Source organism: Bubalus bubalis, chromosome 1, assembly GCF_019923935.1.
Source record: "Bubalus bubalis isolate 160015118507 breed Murrah chromosome 1, NDDB_SH_1, whole genome shotgun sequence".
In the NCBI taxonomy this organism is placed as follows: Eukaryota; Metazoa; Chordata; class Mammalia; order Artiodactyla; family Bovidae; genus Bubalus; species Bubalus bubalis.
In genome coordinates this window covers 117,064,328-117,086,116 of record NC_059157.1, presented here as the reverse complement: position 1 = coordinate 117,086,116, position 21,789 = coordinate 117,064,328, and the positions used below count along the sequence as shown (strand labels likewise).

At 35.5% G+C, this 21,789-nt stretch overlaps 1 protein-coding gene across 9 annotated transcripts in view; it reads left to right on the top strand.

The window, feature by feature from the left end:
• The window catches only part of DLG1 (discs large MAGUK scaffold protein 1), a 262,255-nt gene that overhangs the window by 79,517 nt on the left and 160,949 nt on the right, over positions 1-21,789 (top strand). The window contains exon 1 of one of the 9 annotated variants that reach the window (XM_044943043.2): positions 10,004-11,083. The exons of the other annotated variants lie outside the window; for them this stretch is intronic. Within the exon in view, the coding sequence (XP_044798978.2) occupies positions 10,850-11,083 (234 nt within the window). The 5' untranslated portion in view covers positions 10,004-10,849. Of the gene's footprint in view, positions 1-10,003; positions 11,084-21,789 lie in introns of those variants that run through there. 9 annotated transcript variants of the gene reach the window in all.

Genomic DNA, 21,789 nt, shown 5'->3' with positions numbered 1-21,789 from the left:
TTCCAACTGGTTGTATAATTTATATTTTCAACAGCAGTATGTAACAGTTTTAATTGATGTATAGTCGCAGAATTTTTTTTTTTTTTTTTTTGCCATTGTTTTGGATTTGAAGTAGCATCTTACTGTGATTTTAGTATACATTACACTATTTGATAATACTGATCATTTAGATTTCCTATTCTGTGACATAACTTCTCAAGAATGTTTTTCATTTTTGTATTGGATTTTTCCTTTTACTGATTTGTACAAGTTCACTATATATTCTAGATTCTAATCCTTTGTTAGTTGTGTGTATTTTGTATAAGAATCATTTCCTACTAGTAGACCTTAAAGTGGCTTTTGTAATTCTCTTTGAGGGATAATTTCATATTACTGGTTAAAAAGTTTATATAGTATCACTAAGATTTTTAGTTAATAATTTTTCTAGGTATTTGTCCATTTCATATTTGCTTTGAAATATTCTCAACATCCTATTTTTTTTTAGTGTACAGCATATTTAGGTGTAGCCCCTTTTTCATTCCTAGTATCATTGATTTATAACTTTTTCCCCCCTTGATTATTCTTGCCGAAGAAGGGTCACTTTCAGAGAACCATGTATTTTACTAGAAAACAGACTGATGGTTGCCAAGGGAAGGGGGTTGGAGGAGGGATGGATTAGAACGTTGGGACTAGGAGATGAAAGCTTTTATATATAGAATGGATAAACAAAAAGGTCCTACTGTATAGCACAGAGAACTATATTCAGTGTCCTATGATAAACCATAATGGAAAGAGTATTAAAAATGTATATATGAAAAAAATGTATATATATATATATAACTGAAGCACTTTGTTGTATAGCAGTAATTAATACAACATTGTAGATCAACTGTATACCTAAATAAGTAAATAAGAACATGTCTTTTAAAAGAAATCTTCTCCTGTGCTCCTCCCCCATGTACTGCCACACCTGCCCCCTTTCATATACACATATACATACACACACACACATGCTTATGTACATATATAAATATAAATGTACATATATAAATGTACACATGCTCCATATCAATCAAAGATTGTGTTTGACAGAGGCAGTCTGATCTTCTCCTGGAAGGATAAATGAAAGTAAAGTTACACGGGGGGAAAAAATCAGTTGGCAGAGACAGTTTTCCTTCTATTTTTTTCCCTTTCTCCTCTTACCAGTATTATTTTATTTTTTCCTACTTTCCATGAGTTTATTCTGTTTGATTTCCCCCCCCCCAGCTTCTCAGTTTGGTTGCTTATTACGTTATCAGCTTTTTCTAATGCTATTTGAATTTGTAAATTTTCCTTTAAATAGCACTTTATCTGTAACCTACACGTTTAATATGCAATGTTTATCATCATTCAAGCTTTTTATTTCCATTGTGATTTTTCTTTGAGTTGTTTAAAAGTATTTTAATTGCATTGCATGCATGCTCAGTCGTGTCTGACTCTTTGCAACCTTATGGACTGTAGTCAGCCAGTCTCCTCTGTCCATGGAATTTTCCAGGCAAGAATACTGGAGTAGGTTGCCATTTCCTGTTCCAGGGAATCTTCCCAACCCAGGGATTGAACCCATCTCCTGTGTCTCTTTCACTGGCAGGTGGATTCCTTACCACTGCACCATCTGGGAAGTTCCTATCATGTCTTCTTTTCAATTTTATTTTTTCCTTTCCATTTTTCCTTCTTACTAGCTTGAAAGTTTTTCTGTTTCTTTTCCTTTAATGGTCATTCTAGAAATTGTTTTAGAAGCTTTAATATACATGTTTCACTTACAGAAATTTAAACAATAAATTTACTCTCATTTTGAATAATGAAAGAACCTTAGAAGATGAATTTTAAGCACTCCTTGCTTTCTATGCTGTTCTTATCAGCCTATGCCTATTTTCTCTTGACTGAATTAATAAAACCTATTTCTTTAGTTGAAAATCCCTCCCAGGTATGTATGATTCTTGTTTCTAATATTTTGGATTTTTGGTGATTATAATTGTTAAAAATTGTCCAAAGTCAGTTTGGACACACTCGGGCTCTCAGTTTTTTTGTAGGTGTTTGATAGTTACTTCTGTAGGTATGCAGATTCTCATATAAGCAGACATTTAAACAGATAATGAGCCAGGTAGCATAAAGTATTATATATAGCCTCTTTTAAAAAATTTTATTTATTTGGCTGGGCTGGATCTTAGTTGTGGCATGTAGGATCTAGTTCCCTGACCAGGGGGGATTGAACCCAGTTCCCCTGCAGTGGACGCGTAGAGTCTTAGCCACTGGACCTCCAGGGAAGTCCTTAGCTTCTTTAAATATGATGAAGCCTCAACTTTCCGTTGTTGCATAAAATGCTCACTCTCGGCAAATAAAACAATATTCCAGAGACCAAGATTTTGTTACATAGAATTTCTAGACATCTTGGGGATTAAACCTAAGGTACCATCCCTAAGGCTCTAAGCCTCTTCAGAGACTTTTCTTTCCCTTGTACATGAGTGGATTGTGTCTTTAATTCAGCCAATCCATATAAATGAAGTATAATGAATTTCAGCAGTGAAAGCCCACTTCATTCATTATATTTGGGGAGCTTTTGGTATTGATCAAAGATTGATATAACAGAATTCCTACAGAAGCCATTTACTTTATACTTAAATGTTAGCTGACTGGTCTAGGAATGTGAATTCTTGATTAGGACAACTGACTGTCCATTAAGTAATGGTTCTCAGCTGTGGCTGAACATTGAAATCACTTTAAAAAGTTTTAAAATTTATATCTCAGAGATTATGATTTAATTGTTCTGGGATAGAGTCTGGCTTTGGAGAGTTATGACAGTTTTCTAGGTGTTTCTGGTAATAACCACTGTTGAGAAACACTGCCCTAGAACTTAGCCTATTTGAACCACCATACATATCTTTACTGTCTTGAAGTATTTTAAAGTAAATTTCTGACATCTTTTAATTTAATCCTCACTCTGCAGTGAGACTAAGTATTTCCAGTTATTGAAAGAGAAAATGTTATTACTTTTTTAAAGATTTTCTTTCACTTGCTACCTTAATTTGACTCCTTTTCTCCTGATTTTCTTACCATAAGAGAACTAAGTCAGTTTTGCCTTATTCTTTTGGTATCTGCTTTAAAAATGCTTTTGTACTTTGCAGTAGTTATTAAATGATAAAGGATTATATCTCTCATCGCATTTCCCCTCTTCTGGGCTTTTTAAAGACAGGTTTGACAGTTCAGTTCAGTTCAGTCCAGTTGCTCAGTTCTGTCCGACTCTTTGCAACCCCATGGACTGCAGCACTCCAGGCCTCCCTATCCATCACCAGCTCCCGGAGCTTGCTCAAACTCATGTCCATCGAATCGGTGATGCCATCCAACCATTTCATCCTCTGTCGTCCCCTTCTCCTCCCGCCTTCAGTCTTTCCCAGCATCAGGGTCTTTTCCAATGAGTCATTTCTTCACATCAGGTGGTCAAAGTATCAAAGCTTCAGCTTCAGCGGCAGTCCTTCCAATGAATATTCAGGACTGATTTCCTTTTAGGATTGATTGTTGGATCTCCTTGTAGTCCAAGGGATTCTCAAGAGTCCAACACCCCAGTTTAAAAGCATTAATTCTTTGCACTAAGCTTTCTTTATGGTCCAACTGTCACATCCATACGACTACTGGAAAAACCATAGCTTTGACTAGACAAACTTTGTCAGCAAGTAATCAGAACGAGATCCAGTTTCCCCCACAGTCAGTATCTCCCATCAGGAAGCTTCCATAAGCCTCTTATCCTTACTCATCAGAGGGCAGACAGAATGAAAACCACAATCACAACCACAAAACTAACCAAACTGATGACATGGACCACAGCCTTGTCCAACTCAATGGACAGCCTTGACCACACAGCCATGCTGTGTGTAGGGCCACCCAAGACGGACAGGTCATGGTGGAGAGTTCTGACAGAATGTGGTCCACTGGAGAAGGGAATGGCAAACCACTTCAGTATTCTTGCCTTGAGAACACCATGAACAGTATGAAAAGTTTGACAGGTTTATTTAAAGAAGTATGTTATGGAGCTTAAAATTTCCTTTACTATTAGTTATAAACCACACCTTTTTTATATTTTATCTTTTCTGAAATTGGCTTACATCTTACAGTTTGCTGGTGTTATACTATTGCCATAGTGAAGTGGCAGTTTGAGTATTTGTATGCAAATCTTTGACAAATTTTGGTTAAAATCAAGAAAGTACTAGCCTCAAAGCATCTTAGTGTACTATGGTAATAATTCAACTGGTCTCATCGGAAAGCAGCTGAATCTATCAGTCCTTATATGCCATTATCTTGCTGTTTCTCATTTTGTTTTCTTGTATAAGATATTAACAGCATCAGTCTCTGAAATGGTTAGAGACTATTCTGGTGATAAACTTATGGTTCAGTTAGGTAGAGAAATTGGATATTCTTTTTTTTTGACTAGACATCATTGTATTCTCCGTTTTTCTTGCTGGCTCTCTTGATTTATATCTGGGAACTGATAAGGATTTTCTTTTCCAGTAGAAGAAATTATCTAACTTCTCTTTAACCTATTTGTAAGTAATACTTTACATCTTACTGTTTTTAATGACAGGTTTTTTTCCTATTATAAACTTGTTTTACACATTTTCTCATGTTAAATTTTTTTAAAAAAATCTGATACATAATATTACATAGTATATTTGTACTTTGATTTGATGAACATTTCTGGTGTTCACTATTTGTTACTTCCATTTTTACTAGGTTTCATAAAGAAGGCTGCAGTGAATCATCTTTGGGGCATCTAAAGTATGTTTAGGTTGTTTTCTTAGAATGGTTTTTCAGAAGTCAAATTACTGGGTCAGAAATTTTGATAGACTGGATTTTTGAGAGACTATTTTCTGATACATTTGTAATTTAAGAATTATTATAACTGCACCATTTGGGGTATTTCTTTCTGCTTCTCTGTCTCATGCATAGATTAAAATTTGAGGAGGGAGCATAGAACTGGGGTAGTATAATAGCAAAATGGTTAAGGTTACTTTGTGTTAGAAAACCAAATTTTTAAAAAACAGCCTTATTTTGACATAAGGCAAGTTTTAATTTTTAAAAATTTTTACAAATAGCTGCAAATATTTTAGGAAGCTTAATAATGAAGTATATTTTATTTAAAATATATATAAGATTACCAGATTAGCAGTCTTTTTTTTTTTAACTAATATAAAGAGCTTCTCAACTTGTATAGTATTGTGGTTGGAATGAAGCAAGTAACACTGTACTATACATAGAGCTCAGTATATGAATTATTATTTTTTTAATTTGAAAAGTTACCTTTGAATAGTAGTGATTTGCTGAGTAGAATGTAAATTAGACACTGCTTTTGTTGTTCACAATTCTTACTAATGTTAATAGAAAAATAAGATTGCTTTTAAAATCAACTGTTAGAATATTAGTTTTATTTATTAAATAACATACATTTAGCATTTATTAAACATCTGTGCTGGTAAGTTTGTTAAACTTTAATGATTGGTATTTTTTATGGAGAGATATTATAACATGGTATGATGTAACATGAAAAAGAGAGAAATTAAATTCTTGAAGTATTCTGAAAAAGAAAGGTGACATTTGGACAAGTGCTGAAGGACGTGTACAAGATGCCAATTCAGAGAAGACAGTTACTGGAGAAAATAAGTACACTGGGAGGGTGATTGTCTGAGGAAACTGTAAAAATGCAGAAAAGTTCATGAACTATAGCTGATGTTTAGGATGGTTGTTAGGAAATGAGGACAAGGTAAGAAAGACCTTGATCCTGAGCTTATGAGTGGCCCTGTGAAGGTTTTGCCACCATGAAACGTGCTGTGAAATAATCTGTCAAGGTGTTGTAGTGCTAATGCGGATTCTCTTTACTGCAGTAATGAATGAAATAAGATAGTGATTAAAAGTTACTTAATTCTGTTATTAGCATAAAACATAAAAGTATGATTTGGACTTCCCTGGCAGTCCAGTGGTTTAGAATGCATGCGCTGCAGGTGGCACTGGTTTAAATCCCTGCTTGGGAAACTAAGATGCCATTTGGTGCAGCCAAAAAAAAAGTGATTATTTTTAAAAAGTAGTTGTGATTTAGGACTCTAAAAGGGAAGTTTCTTGCCAGTGCTAAACAGTTTCAAGAAAGAAGTTGGCGACATAATGTTGAAAAATCCTAACCTGAAGGATATGGACATAGTGGGTAGATTTTTGTGGTATATGAGAATCTTTAAGGTTAGATTTTAAACAGTTCTAAATATAGTCATGCGAAGAGTTGACTCGTTGGAAAAGACTCTGATGCTGGGAGGGATTGGGGGCAGGAGGAGAAGGGGACGAAAGAGGATGAGATGGCTGGATGGCATCACCGACTCGATGGACTTGAGTTTGCATGAACTCCGGAGTTGGTGATGGACAGGGAGGCCTGGTGTGCTGCGATTCATGGGGTCGCAAAGAGTCGGACATGACTGAGCAGCTGGACTGAACTGAACTGAACTGAACTGAACTGAAATATAGTCATATGATATATATGATAAGAACAATGTTTAAGATTCTTTAAACTGAAAATGACCTAAGAATTAGGAAAAATGGCCAGAACTGTAAATTGAACAAATAAAATCTCAGCCTTTTTCAAAATAGATTTAAATCTGGATGGAGTGACAAGGGTGAGATGGCTTAGTATAAGATGTTACAGTGGTCATTGGATAAATAAAAGAGTTCATGTTTTGACTTTGTCTTCAGTGACAAGGAAAATTATTTTTTATGTGCAAAGTAAATGTAGTTTAGGGACTTGAAATTGAAGACAGAACAGGGTGTGTGAACAGATAATTATTTTAAATAAATATATCTTCTAGCCTGGAAGCATTTAATCCAGTAGTACTAATACTATCAAATGAAATCACCAGCAGCAGTTAGTAGTTTTTTTAATACTGTGAGAAACAGGGGTAGCAGAAGAATGGATGTAAGCAAACATGTGCCTTTTGAACTAAAGGCTACAGGAATAGAATCTTTCCCACTTCGAGTACATACTGAGTACTTTTTGAAATCAACTTTGTTTTCACAACTCAGAGCATCTTAAAATACTGTTGAATTTTATCTTTCTTGGATGACTCTGATGTACTAAGTTGAGCAGTTTGCATACAATATGACCACTAGATGGCGCTCATACAGAAGGAATTTGTGTGTAAATGATCAGGTAAATAACAATTCTATGTTATCAAATTTCTTAGTTTAATCTTTTATTAACTTAGTACAGCTGCATGTTTTAAAATTTAGTAAGCCATATTATAAAGATAAAAAGGTAAGGAAAATGTTATGTTGCATTTATAGTATTGTTGACTTTGTGGTTACTAAATTTTTTTTTTCTAGTATTTTAGAGTGTTAGTATTGTTTTTCCTCTCATCCTTCAACCTTTCAAAAATTTTCACCAAGATTATTTAATCATTGCCTTTGTTACTATATCTTAAAGTCTTCTGGGTTTATTTGCAAGTTTGGAAATGTATACAAGTAATTGAGGGCCTATCCTGTATAAATTTTTGAACTGTCTTTACTTCTGTATAATGTTATAAAATAAACATTTCTCATAGTCATAAATTTTTTATGATCATAAAGTATGTAAAAATCCACTAAATGGATATACTTGTTTAATTATGCTTTTTGCTATTGTGTGTGTGTGCGTGCGCATGTGCAGGCGCACGCACACTCAGTTGTCTCCCAACTCTTTGCAACCCTATGGACTAGCCCTCTAGGCTCCTCTGTCCATGGAATTTTCCATGCAAGAATACCGGAGTGGGTTGCCATTTCCTCCTCCAGGGGATTTTCCCAACGCAGAGGTCAAACTTTCCTGCGTTGGCAGGTGGATTTTTTACCACTACGCCACCTGGGAAGCCTCCTCCTCTTGTTTAGAGTTCTTCTGTAGATAATATTGTTCTTTGAAAAAGAAAGATTAAGCTATACAGAAAAGAAGAATATTAGGTGTGGAGTATAGCTCAGTAGTAGAGAATTTGACTGCAAAAATAAAATGTTAATTCTTCATATATCATATTAAAATCTTAATAGTGTTCTCTTCGGTGATTTAAACATTGTGTGGTATTTTTTAAAGTATACTGTTTTAAATAGACTTTTCAAGTTCTATAATTAAAAATTTGTTTTAATGGAATAGAGTATCTTTCAGCTTTGCCACATGGCTTGGGTTATTTTAAAGCAGAGATCAGTGAGGACTTGGGTGCCTTCTGCTTCCCAATCAGATTGTATGAAACCAGTTGTGAGTTAGGTACATACACGGTTTTGTGTGCGGGTGTTGACTATGGGCAATTGATGAGATGATCCTAAATTTCTGTAGCTAGGTAATGGGACATTTTCATGAAGAAACCTGTCTCAAAACTCAAAGATTTTTTTTTTTTAATGTCATTGGATTTGCATAGGAAATTTATATATTGAGAAGTATTTCTCATCCCGTGTATGGGATGGAGTATTCTGATTTAATTGATTGGGAACAATTAAAAGCTAACTAGCATAAGAAATTATTGTATATGAATGACTGTGTCTGTTGATACTGTTTTCATCTTGGGTAGGATATTTGCATTCAACATTTGTTTTCAATATCCTCATCTTTACCAATCCAGGGTAACAGAATCTATATAAAATCTAGGTTTCCACCCTAGTTTTCCATCATATATGGGTCAAGACACACATTTAGGGGCCAAACCAATTACTAGAGCATTTGTATAAACCACACTAATTGGGCTTCCCGGGGGTGCTAGTGGTAAAGAATCTGCCTGCCAGTGCAGGAGACACAAGAGACACAAGTTTGATCCCTGGAGATTGGGAAGATCCCCTGGAGAAAGAAAATGGCAATCCACTCCAGTATTCTTGCCTGAAAAATTCCATGGACAAGAGGAGCCTGGCAGGTTATAGTCCATGTGGTCACAAAGAGTCTCACTTGTCTGAGCACACAGCCAATTACTAGAGCATTTGTATAAACCACACTGATCAGTACCTGGTCCATGGTAAGATTTTTTATTTTTAGGTTTTTTTTTTCTTTAGAGAGTATTCTTAGTTCTTTGTCTACCCTTAGTGTTTGCTGTATTCCCCTACCCCCGAATAGATAAGACCAATCTGTGTATGGCCATAAAACTGCCAGCAACTGTTTGTGGAGTCCTTGGGAGAAAGCAAACTTTGCTATAATCTGTCACAAAACATATTACTTCCAGCAGTCCCACATGACTCTCAACCCTTTTGGGGCATGTGTTTGTATCTTAGAGGTGGAATCATAGAGACAGTGTTTGCATCTTTTCTTGCCAAATCAGGATTTGTAGTAGACCTAGAGGTTGTGGTTTGCCAATGCTACATTTCAGTAGGCTGCATGTAGTTGGTGGTGGTAAGCAAAAGTAAGCAATATTTTGTAGATCTGCATCTGAAAAAAAAATATTCATGGCAGAGGTTTGGAATTATGATACAGTTATAGCAACTTTAAAACTGAATTACTCAAAAAAAAAAAAACTGAATTACTCAACTACTAGTAAATTTTGAAGTAGCATTTTTATTCACATATTGTTTATAATGGCAATATATTGTGTTATATACTAAGGTAGCATGGTATTAAGCGGACAGATTTAGGAGTTTGTGGTTCTCAAACTTGAGGGTGCTTATTTAGGGGGCTATTTAAAAGTGAAAATTCTCAGATCTCCCATACCCCTAAAAATTCTGATAGGGAGAGGATACCAGTCTGCATTTTTTTTTTTTTTTTTTTTTTTAAACAAGCATCCTAGGTGATTCTGAGATGGACTGCTGTGTGGAGAAATACAGACCTAGATATTAGATGTTAGAAAGTATCTATTTAACAAAGAGTGTTATTTTGTGAACCAGAGTATTATTTATGTAGTATTAGAAAAAATGTTTTATTGGCTATAAAATAAAAAATTTAACCTTTCTTTATGTATTTTTACAAATTCATAACTTGATAATGTTTATAAACATATATGAGAGGGATGATGCTGATAACAACACTTTTTTATCACAAAAATACCAGAAGCCAAATACTTATTTTGCTAATTATTCTGTTTCTGTCATCAAACTCAATTAATCAAAGCACTTAAGACCAATATATTACATAAAATGATCAGGTTACATTCCAAATGGATTTCTCTGTGTCATTAGATCCTCAGAGTTTAATGTAGATGGTACCTTTTAAAACCTTAGTGCTATTTAATGTAAGTGCCTTCCCGATGTAGAAATTTATATCTGAATGAAAAAGACTCCTTTAGTAAAATTGTTTTAAACAATTAGAAGTATTGGCAGAGAGAATCTTCTTGTATTTTTAAATTCAGTTCATATTTATAATTTATTTAAGCAGTGAAGATGCCATTGGATTTTACTTCAGACTGTGATTGAACTTGGTAATCCAGGGTTTCTCCACCCAGTGCATTAAATCAGGCAGCCCCAAAGGGTCTTGGCAGTCCAGTGTTTAAAACATCCTTCTTTACCTGCTAATCGAGCTCACTTCCTGGATTTCAGTCCGTCTAGTTATCAGCTAACAAAAGAACAGCTTTTGGTTCCTGCAGACGCTGGTGAAAAAATAATCATGAGAAAGAAATCCACCTTATGCCGTCTTTTTTGCCTGCAAATATAAACTCAGCCATCATACAGCTAACAACAGGTACAGAGGAAAGATGCAAGCTCTTTCATGGGAAGAAATTACAGAGAAAATGAGCATCCTTTCTCAAGGTTTTTATTTTCCCTGATCTACAAGTGATGCTGCTGTAATTCTAGCTGCAGTTTTTACCGATCATTCACCACTCAGCAGCTGGTAGAGAAGTAAGACTGCTTGGCAACCACCTGCAGGGCTGCAGAGATGAATTACATTTTCGGGAACAACACACTTCTATACTCTCGCGCCAGTCGAGGAGGCAATACTAGCTCTAGCCATGGCTCAGTAGGCCCAAAGCAAAAACACTGGGCAAAAAAGGGCTCATCAGATGAACTGCAAGCTGAGCCAGAACCTTCACGCTGGCAGCAGATAGTTGCATTTTTCACTCGAAGACACAGCTTTATTGACTGCATCTCGGTAGCCACCAGCTCCACCCAGGTAACATACCACTTGTTGAAATTATTTTCAGTATATTTTGGTTTGTGTTGCTTTGCAGAAATGTATTAGTATAGATTTCTTCTTATTAAAACATTATCTTACGCACTGAAACCCTGGGTGCGCAGAAATGTGTGTTTTCAGTCCCTCTATGCAGGTCTTTAGCACAGAAGGGGAAACAAAAATATTTTCCCTTTGCTCTTATGTAATGCCAAACAAAACAGTCTCAGATTCTGTTGAATGACTTCTCTAAAAATATAAAGCCATTCATACATAAATGTGCGTTAATAATGCTTGTCTCCTTATTTTCAGACTGTTAAATGCTATAAAGTATGATGTCTGACAAAAGAAAATATCTGTTTGTTTACTTTTTATATGTCATTAAATAACCTCAGGGAGATTGTTGCAGTGAATAAGCAAGAAAATTTGAAGTATTTTTATTTTCTAGTGTTTTGAGAATAGATTAAATTGAATACAGTTGGCTGTTATTGTACATGCTAATATCTTAAAGTTATTATAGTATGGCTTATTCAAGGGATTTAATGAATCCTTCCATTTCTGTAAATATATTACCTAGGGTTAATTTGAGAGCAGTAAACTTGCATAATTACATGATGATAATAAAATTTTATCATATATTCAGTTGACAGTTCAAAGAGCTGAGCAAACACTAAAAGTCTCCAAATTTTAAAAAGATGATGTAAAACAACTTTTTGAGGAGTATTAAAAATATAAGGAAAATATAAAGTTAATAATTTGATGAAATACCTATTATTTGGTATTAAAGGAAGATTTGGGGAATATTTTTATTTTAAAACGTGTTTTTAATAGATATTCATTCAACTCTAGTAAAAATGAAAGCATAACAAAAGTCTAATTTAAAAACAAGATGAGAATGCTGTTGTCCTTTGACATCAATCATATTTAAATTAAAATGTAGACACATACCTTAGGGCCTTTTAAAAAAAATTCCTTTAATTGAAAACCATCTTTTAAAAAAATAATTAGAAGCAGCACAGTGAGTATAAAGCAACTGTCAAAGCTTCTTGGTTTTGGTTTTAGAATTGTCTTTCAATAATTTTTATTTTAAAATCTCAAATTTCTTAAGTAAAAATATTGTACTTGTTTTTCTTACATTTTTGAGAGAGATGAAATTACTTGGGTAGGGAGAGTCGTTAATAGTTGATAAGTAGGTGGTGAAGTTACTTAAAACTTAAGAGACAGTGATTCATTTAACCCTTAGATTGACTTCTGCCCCAAGAATTTAACTAACTTAATTTTAACTGCAATTACGTATACCAAAAAGGGACACAGGGGCTAAAGCTTGGCATTGTTATTCATTGTGGATTAATATTAAGTGATATTTCCATTGTCAATGAGAAAGTTATGTTAAAAACTTCAAATACACACTACTATATGTGTATATGCACAGACACAACCATTGATACATAATTCACCCTTAAAGGACACACAAAAACAACCAAATAGTTTACATATAAAGCTGTTGAAACCACACAATTACATTATGGTTACCCAGGAGTTGGGCCATAAAGTTACTATTGCATTGAGCTAAAATAGTCAGGATTTTAATGAAAACTCTATTTGTAGTTGATCCTACAAAGCCATTTAAAATTTTATCTTCCTCCCATTTGGTTCATATCACTTATGTATACTGACAAATGATTTATTTTTATTTCTTTCAGCCCTCTTTCTGTTACTTATTTTGTCTTTTTCATTACCTTTGTATTTTGTATCTGTAAATATAGACTTTAGGTCAGAGTTTTAGCTTCTATTTCTCCAGCTCTGGAGTACCAACATAGCATTTTTCATTCTGTGTTGTTTTCCTCACTGATGAGTTAGATATTTTGTATGTCAAAATCTTTTGTTGTAACTCACTGAAATTTACTTTACAAGATGAAATGTAATAGGAGTGAGAACGAATGTGAGACCTATTTAGATGTTAGTTAATCCTATTATACATTTTTATTTTTCATTTACTGACTCATGTCTAGAAGTTTTATTTTTAGCACCAGAGGATTTTTATATTAAAAACAAAGTAGATTAATGAAATTTTGTAGTTTATTGAGCATATGCTATATACCTATGAATATATATGTACGATACTGTTTTGTTCTATCATTGTAAATAGCAACAGTGATTACCAGGTCTCCTGTTTCACTATTGTCAGAAATATTCTTTTCTAAGCTTTGATAGGAAGATTAACTTTGATTCTAATTCCTTATAACTATGATGTATAGTACTTTTCGCATTCTGGAGAGTTGTTATTAAATGCAGTTTTACTAATTTGAAAGTAATTACTCTGATTTAATATCCCATCAAATGTCCTCTATAAATAGAAAACTTACAGATTCACTTAAGTTGCTCATCTGTTTAAGATATTTGTGTTTACAACTACAATTTTGTGTCAGATTCTACTGTAACATGTGGAACTTAGTAGAAAAATCATTAATATTTTTTAAGTGTTAGGAAAGCCAAGTGATTATAGACTTCTCCAAGACCTCTCCCTCAGCTTCTCAGATGGGGCTTGCCGTGAAGTTGGTGCTCAGTAAATGTTTATGGAATTGACTGATTAATTAGTTTTCATTTCTCCCACCTAACACCTTGTTATCTCATGGCCTTCCAAAATATGAAACCTAATCTGAAACCTCTTGGGTACCTATCTTTATTGGATTCACTCTATTGCCATCGTAAGTGCCTTTGATTCTTCACTGTAGCCCATCTCTTCCTCACTTCCCTTTTCTTCTCCTCTCTTCAGATTTTCTTCAAGCTACACAAACCCCCCATCATTTCCTCACCCCTTTACAGTGATGATAACCATACAGTTTGTAAATTGTCACTAATGTCTGTCATTTGGCTGTATCCCAAAAGTTTACATTGTGAATTTTTTTTAATATAAAGCTGAGTTTCTTGTGAATTATTTTACTTTGGTGTAAGTTTTTCTATTTTGAGCTCCATTACTACTTATGTTCTTAATTTTGATTAGTCATTATAGAAAATGTGGGATACTCATTGTTGAGCCCTCCTCAGTTCCTCATCTCAGCCTTCTTTCTGTTTTTGTATTTATGATCCTTTGATGTCTATTTGCCCTGTCCTATTTAGCGTATGCAACTCTGTTCCTATCTGGGACCAGTTTTTATATTCAGCAAGGCTTTAAAGAATTCTGGCGTAGTACTTCTAAACTTTGCTACTTGATTGTTTCCTAAGTAAAAGCTTTTATCTACTTGGTGATGTCAGTGTTTATTAATGAAAATTGTAGCCGTGTAGGCTTTGAACAGCTGTAATGTGGTAGATCACTTCAAATGTATATTTATCAACTGTTCCCATATTTTGGATTACTTCAGAATCCCTAATGTAGATCATTAGAAATGTTCAAAAAGAATTTCCTACCTTCCCCAGACAATTGACATGCCAAATTAAACTGAAGACAGCAAAATTCTCTTCCTAGGAGTGAATGAAACAGACATAATGAATTACCATAATTGAAGCAGAACAATAAAATTTTAACAGGAGTGAATATTAGCCACATGAATTGAATAAGCTGCTTTTTAGAGGAAAAAAAATCTGTCCTAAATTAAAATACAAGAAACCACTGTTCATTTAGAGTCCCACTGTTCATATACCAGAAAAATAGGCTAATTTGTATAAAAGCATATTATTTGTCCTAAACAGGTACATTCTGGAGTAGAAAAGATTTAAGTTTTAGGAGCATTGTATATATATAAAGGCAATAACATCAACTTCATTAATTGATTAAACAGTTAAATGCATGTAACATATTTAGTACAGTGCCTGGCAGCTATTGTTTTTATTATTTTGTTTTATGATTTTATTTTTTATTGCTTAGTTTTAATAGTCTTAAAATTCAAATTAGATAATTAGGAATTACAGTACCTAGGACAGTGCAGTTCATTCTGACGTTCTGTACACTTTTAAATCGTCAGTTGCAGAATTTAAGGGAAGAGCCCTAATGAGCACTTCAAATTCTTGATAAACCCACCAGTTCCCTGATCTTGCTTTCCTTCCCAATACTCAATTCTGCAAATGCTAAATCAATCACAGCTAAACAACTAAAATTTAACTGATTATCCACCTTTTACTAGGATTCCCAGGTGGCTCAGTGATAAAGAATGCCCCTGCCAATGCAGGAGCCACAGGAAACACAGGTTTGATCCCTAGGTTGGGAAGATCAATCCCTTGGAGGAGGAAATGGCAACCCACTCCAGTATTCGTGCCTGGAAAATCCCATGGACTGAGTAAGGAGCTTGGCGGGTTGTGGTCCATGGGGTCATGAGGAGTCAAACAGGTTGAACCAACTAGCATGCACATACCACCTTTTACCAAGCTTGCCATCAGGACTAATTTTATACTTTGCATTCCTTTTATCTTAATTGCTACAAAAAATCCAAGCCTTCCAGATCACTGTCACTTATTTCCTTCTCTCTGTTTAACTCTGGTTTATCTCTGATCTGTTCTAAACTCCCGTTTATCTATGATCTCCCAATTCCTTTCACCGTGCTCTTTGGAACTCCCAGTTCACAATCACCAAGATTTCCTTTATCTTCAAACTCTTCTGTGATGGTTTATCTCATCTTTTTTCCTCTCATAGAAATCTGGCATTCCCCCAAGATTACTGTTTTTTCTGTAGCCCTCACAAAAAGTGGAATTATTATCTATCACATCCTGTTTACCTTGGGACCAACAAGTGGAGTTGATGTCTTCCTTGCTTATTATTGATATTTATGGATGATTGTAACTTCTATCTTTAAAAAATGTACCTGTCATCAGACTCACAGTGTTTTCTACTCCCTCTCATGTCTACTCATATACATCTTATGCATCTAGTCATATACATCTGCTCACTGATGATTTGAACCACCATTTACATTGATGATTTAAATGAAGGTTTACTATCTTTTCTTTGTCCACTATTCATATAATCATTCTTTGAGATTTTCAGTCTCTTGATGTGATCCTTCCAAAATCTTGACCTCTCAGTTCTTTGATTATCCTTACCTCTAGGAGTCTTATTTTTTTCTTTCACTTGAGTGACCTGCGTTATATTAAGACCTCATTAGAACTTCCCTGGTGGTCTGGTGGCTAAGACTCCATGCTCCCAATGCTGGGGGCCTAGGTTCAATCCTTGGTATTTAGTGCAACCAAATAAATAAATAATTTTTTTAAAAAAAAGACCTCATTATCATTGAGTATATCACTTACAGAATCTCGGTTGCAAGTATTTCAAAGTGATTAGCACTTCTTTTCTTTTCAGCTCCTCTCTGCTGGGTTCCAGCCCTGGCTGATCCAGGGTATTCGAAGGGGAGATGGTGTCGGCGAGGATCAGGATACAATAGCTTCAATTAGATATTAATTAGAGATATAAAGAGTAATAGAATGAGGATAGCTCAGTAGGAAAATTCAGTGGAGAAAAGAGGCTGAGTAGCTTGGTTTACGCGGGAGACCAATAAAACTTCAAGACAAGAAGCTTGCACCACTTACGTAGGCCGCAGGCATCCTTCCGTTCTCCCGAAGGAGAGGAGACACTGAGGCCTCCCTGGTCGGATCTTAGAAGCCCAGGCAAAATTAGTAAGCTTGGTGGGTTCCGCGCTGCAGATGGAGACTCAGCCAGAGTGAGAGAGAGAGAGACATGGGGAGACCAGTATTTCGAGGAACTGATCCCAATTCTTTATTTTCCAGAGTCTGTTTTTATACACAGATGTTATACAAAAGTCACGCGGGGACAGCAGTCCTGACTTTTATCAAAGTCAGGTGCTTCATACGAATGTATACAGAGGTCTTAGGGGTGCTACATCATCTTCTGGCCAGAGGGCCCTGCTGACAATTTATGACCCTCTCCTTGTGACAGCGGTCAGTCAACACTTACTTCTCCAGGGGTGATTATTCTTAAAACAGACGTCACTCAAATAAAGTTACATTCCTATAGGGTGAGGGTGTAGTGGGTTTTAGTTAAGAAAAGAATTTACTTGGCCTAAGGTCTAACGTGATTTATATCAAAGGTTAATACTTATTTCTTCTATATATTCATTAATGTGTATAAGGGCAGGGGGTGTGGAGACTTAGCAGTAAACATTGGCTCAACAAATGAAAAACCCTTCACCAATACAATTTCTAATCAGCCCACTATACTTATACTAATAATTTTCTAACTTCTCTAAAGAACCTATTTTTAGAAGGTTTAAAGCATCTCGTGCCTCTCACGGTTGGGAGGCTGTGAGCAATCACATGTGGCCGGACAAGCCTGTCAGGCAGGCTAGAGAACCTTCAGAGGAGTTTGTAGGTTGAAACACTCCTGTCACGCCCAGGAATTATTATTAACTGACGCTCTAAGTTAACTCCTTCTCTGAAAGAGGTGGTGGGGGACAGCCCCCCGTAAAGTCAGAGGTGTAGGTGAGAGCACAAAGTAGTAAAGTAGGCAGGCTCTGGTTATGGGGGTAGATGCTTGAGGATTTCCAGGGGGACTCCTGAGGCTCGATCCCGCCTTTGTGTATGTCGAACCTCCTTCCTCATGACCTTTGCCACGGGTGGAGTGCCTCGCGCTGGCCCCCAACACCTCTCCTCTATAACAATTTTTCTTTTACCCTCTAAAGACCTCCAGCCCAACTTTTTACTATCCATCACTTCTTTCATGTTCCCACTTCCCTCCTTGCCTTGCTCAAATTCCTTGGCCCATAACTTTAAACAATATTTTTCATAATCTTAACTTGCTTGCTCCTCTGTCATTTCAGTGGTAAGATCCAACCTTGGTTAATTGCAACTCTGCCTCCTCCACATTGGCTCCAAAGCTGCGTGTCAAATTTCCAATACCTGTTTCCTGGCCCTTTCTCAATTGATGGTCTTATTCTGTCTCCCATCCTGTTAAATAATTCGTTTGTGTTCTTAAATCTCACCCATCACTTTTGTACTAAATCTTCATTTTTGACTTCTCAGAGAGTTCCGAAATTTCCTCTTCATTGCATTATCTGTCTTTCCCTCTGTACTGGAGTATTCCCATCAGCATACATATTCAGCATAATACCTCTCATTAAAACAACCCTCTTGGAGTATAGACTGTCAAATCCAGTGATCAGTTCTCAGTCTTCATTTTACTTGACCCTTCCACAGCTTTTTACACATTGACTACTCACTCCCTCCTTTAAATTCTTTTCTCATTTAACTCTTGAACACCATTCTCTTTACTCTCCCAACCTCAATTTCCTTTGCAGTATCCTCCTCCTCTTCTTAACTACTAACAGAGTAGTAACTCAGGGCATCAATCCTTGAACTTCTTTTTTTAAACTCATATTTCAGTTGATCTTATTCAGGTGCCTTTAATTAACATCAGTATTCATATCTTCAGTCCAGAGCTAATCCCTGTTCACTAGACTTGTATATCTAGCTTTCCTAATCTGTATCTCCACTTGGATTAAGTATCTGAAAGTTAACATGTCAAAAATAGAGTTTCTAATATTATTATTTTCCCCATCCTCATTTAGTCACTGAGATGATGAAGATAAAAAAAACCCTTGAAATCATCTTCTGTTCCTTTTTCTTTTGCTCACACAATTTAATAGCAAATTCTGTTGTCTTTGTGTTTAGAATATATGATCTAACCACTTCTCACTACTCTATAATGACTAATTAAAATTATTTAATTTGTTGCCTGAACTACAGCAGTAGATAATCTATTTGGACTCCCTATCTCCATTCTTCACTCTCACCAGTCTGTTCTTTACCCAGAAGCCAGAGGAATCCTTACAGAATGTCAGTTCATGTCATTATCTTGTTTTTATCACTTTCATGGCTTCCAATCCAACATATAATAAAATCCTAAGTCCTTCTTTACCATAGTTCAAAAGGCCCTTTATTATCTAGTCCCTGGCAGTGTCTATAATCCCATTTCCTATTGCTCCCTCACTTACTTCGCTTTATTGGCCTTGTTCCTATTCCTCAAATAAATCAAGCATGTGGCTATCTCAGAACCTTAATGTAACTGTTTCCTCTGCCTGGAACATTCTTTCCTCAGATATTCTCATAGTTCATTTCCTCACTTCCTTTAGATTTGTGCTCATCTGTTACCTTCTCGGAGGATCTTTCTAGATTCTTATCTAAGGTAGCAGGCACTCCTTCATTCCAGACATCACTGTCCTTTTATCTTTTTAAACATTTTTCTTCATAGCACTTAATACTGCCTGACTATTATTATATATTTTTAATCCATCTGAATTCTCTCTTAAATGTTTTGTGAAACATGTCACACTTCAGTGTTATACTGATCCTCCAGCTGATGATGCTCTTCTTATTTACCCTTCACCTTGAGGAGGTGAAGCAGGGAGAGAAGAGGAGAAAAACTATTAAGTTTCCTTATAACTAGGATGAATGTATCACTCACTGACCAAACTTGGAGTACTTTTGATAGAAAAGGGAAACTTCCCAGGCAGACAGAGGCATATGGTATTATTATCTATAAGCTTTTATCTTATGACAGTTCCTTCCAGGCAGCAGGTCTAAATATTCACAACAAGACATCTCCACCTTGGACCAACATGAATTGGCCTAACCTTATCTATATACGTTTTAAACATTTGGCCTTATGCCTAATGATGATTGTATTTTGAAGTGGTCAAATATATATATGTATAAAATACATTCATGTATTTACTTAAATGTATTTAAATATATATATTTTTCCTCATTTCTAAAGAATGAAATTGCTTATATTCAGCAGTGTAATGCCTTTGTATTAAACTAGAATATAGAGTAAGTAGATAATCCTCTTAAACTACTTTGGAAATACCAACTCTGATAGTAGAATAAATTTCCCAGAGAATGGGTAGAAACTGTCTCTTTGAGTAATGATTACCAAGCAATCAAAGTTAGGATAAACATTCTGTTATACTGGTTGTGAGATGCTGTCTCTTGACAAAGTTGAATTTCCTACTCAAAAGGCCAGTACTTTTGTTAAAAATGCCATTACTCAGATTTGGAAATTATTTCCCTTTATACCCAAAACATATGGAAAAGGCAATGGCAACCCACTCTAGTACTCTTGCCTGGAAAATCCAATGGACGGAGGAGCCTGGTAGGCTGCAGTCCATGGGGTCGCTAAGAGTCGGGCATGACTGAGCGACTTCCCTTTCACTTTTCACTTTCATGCATTGGAGAAGGAAATGGCAACCCACTCCAGTGTTCTTGCCTGGAGAATCCAAGGGATGAGGGAGCCTGGTGGGCTGCTGTCTCTGGGGTTGCACAGAGTCGGACAAGACTGAAATGACTTAGCAGCATACCCAAAACATTACTACTCAAAAATATGTTTAAGTGGTGTTTAAGACCCAGTAATTTGGGCACTAGAAAAGCATAAAGATGAAAATTAAACAAAAAGTTTACAGTGGTTATATTCACTTAAAAAAATACCAGATTGACCATTTAATCCAGCAGTTGCACTCCTTGGTTTTCATTCAAATGAGTTGAGCACTTAGGTCCATGTGAAAATTTGCACACAGATGTTTATTGCAGCTTTATTCATGATTATCAAAACTTGGAAGCAACCCAGATAACCTTCAGTGGGTAGATAAAATGTTATTAAGTGTTAAAAAGATATGGAAGAACTCTATAAGTGCATATTTCTAAGGGAAAAACACAATCTGAAAATGCTACACATTCTATGCTTCCAACTATATGACATTCTAGAAAAGGCAAAACTATGGAGATAGTAAAAAGATTATTTGCCAAAGTTAGGAAAGAGGGAGGGATGAATAGAGCACAGATTTTTAGGCCAGTGAAACTATTCTGTGTGGTACTATAATGGTGGATACCTGACATTATACAGTTGTTTAAACTTGTAAATGTACATCAAGAATGAACCCTAGTGTAAACTATGAACTTTGGATAGCAGTGATGTATCCTTGTAGATTCATCAACTGTACAGTGTACAGCTCAGGTGGGAAATGTTAATAATGGGGATGCAATGCATGTGTATGGGCAAAGGTTATATGGGAACTCTGTACTTTCTACTCTAAAAAATAAAGTTTGTTAAAAGAACAACACTGATAGCTTGAGGTGGATTAGATTGTCTGTTGTTTGAAGAACTGAGTAAGTAAAGTTTGTTATATAAGCTCTTCCTAAATAGGAAGTGTGTTGTGTACGTCTTTGTAGTTTCTGTGTAGTGTCGTAACTGTTAGGTTGTCCTTTTGTCAAGGAGGGCTCAGATGGTAAAGAATCCACCTGCAATGCGGGAGACTTGGATTCGATCCTTGGGTTGGGACGATCCCCTGGAAAAGGGAAAGGCTACCCACTCCAGTATTCTGGCCTGGAGAATTCCATGGGCAGAGGAACCTGGCAGGCTACAGTCCATGCAGTCTCAATGAGTTGGGCACAACTGAGCAACTTTCACTTTTTTTTTGGTCAAGGACACATAGCAATATATATGTTTTATTGCACAAATGGCAATTTGCATATTTTAATATCTAACATGTATGTATGTGTGTGTGATATATATATATATAGTTTTAGGGTTAACTTTTAAAGTAATCTGTTAATAACAGTACTAAAAAGTGACAGGCCCATAACCTCTGGGGTCAGAATAGGAGATTCAACACACACAACATTTTTGCTCTTTTCTTACTTTAAGCAGTATTTGTTATCATGAGAATTGTATTCCATACCTCTTAGCACAACTATATTTCAGTAATCAA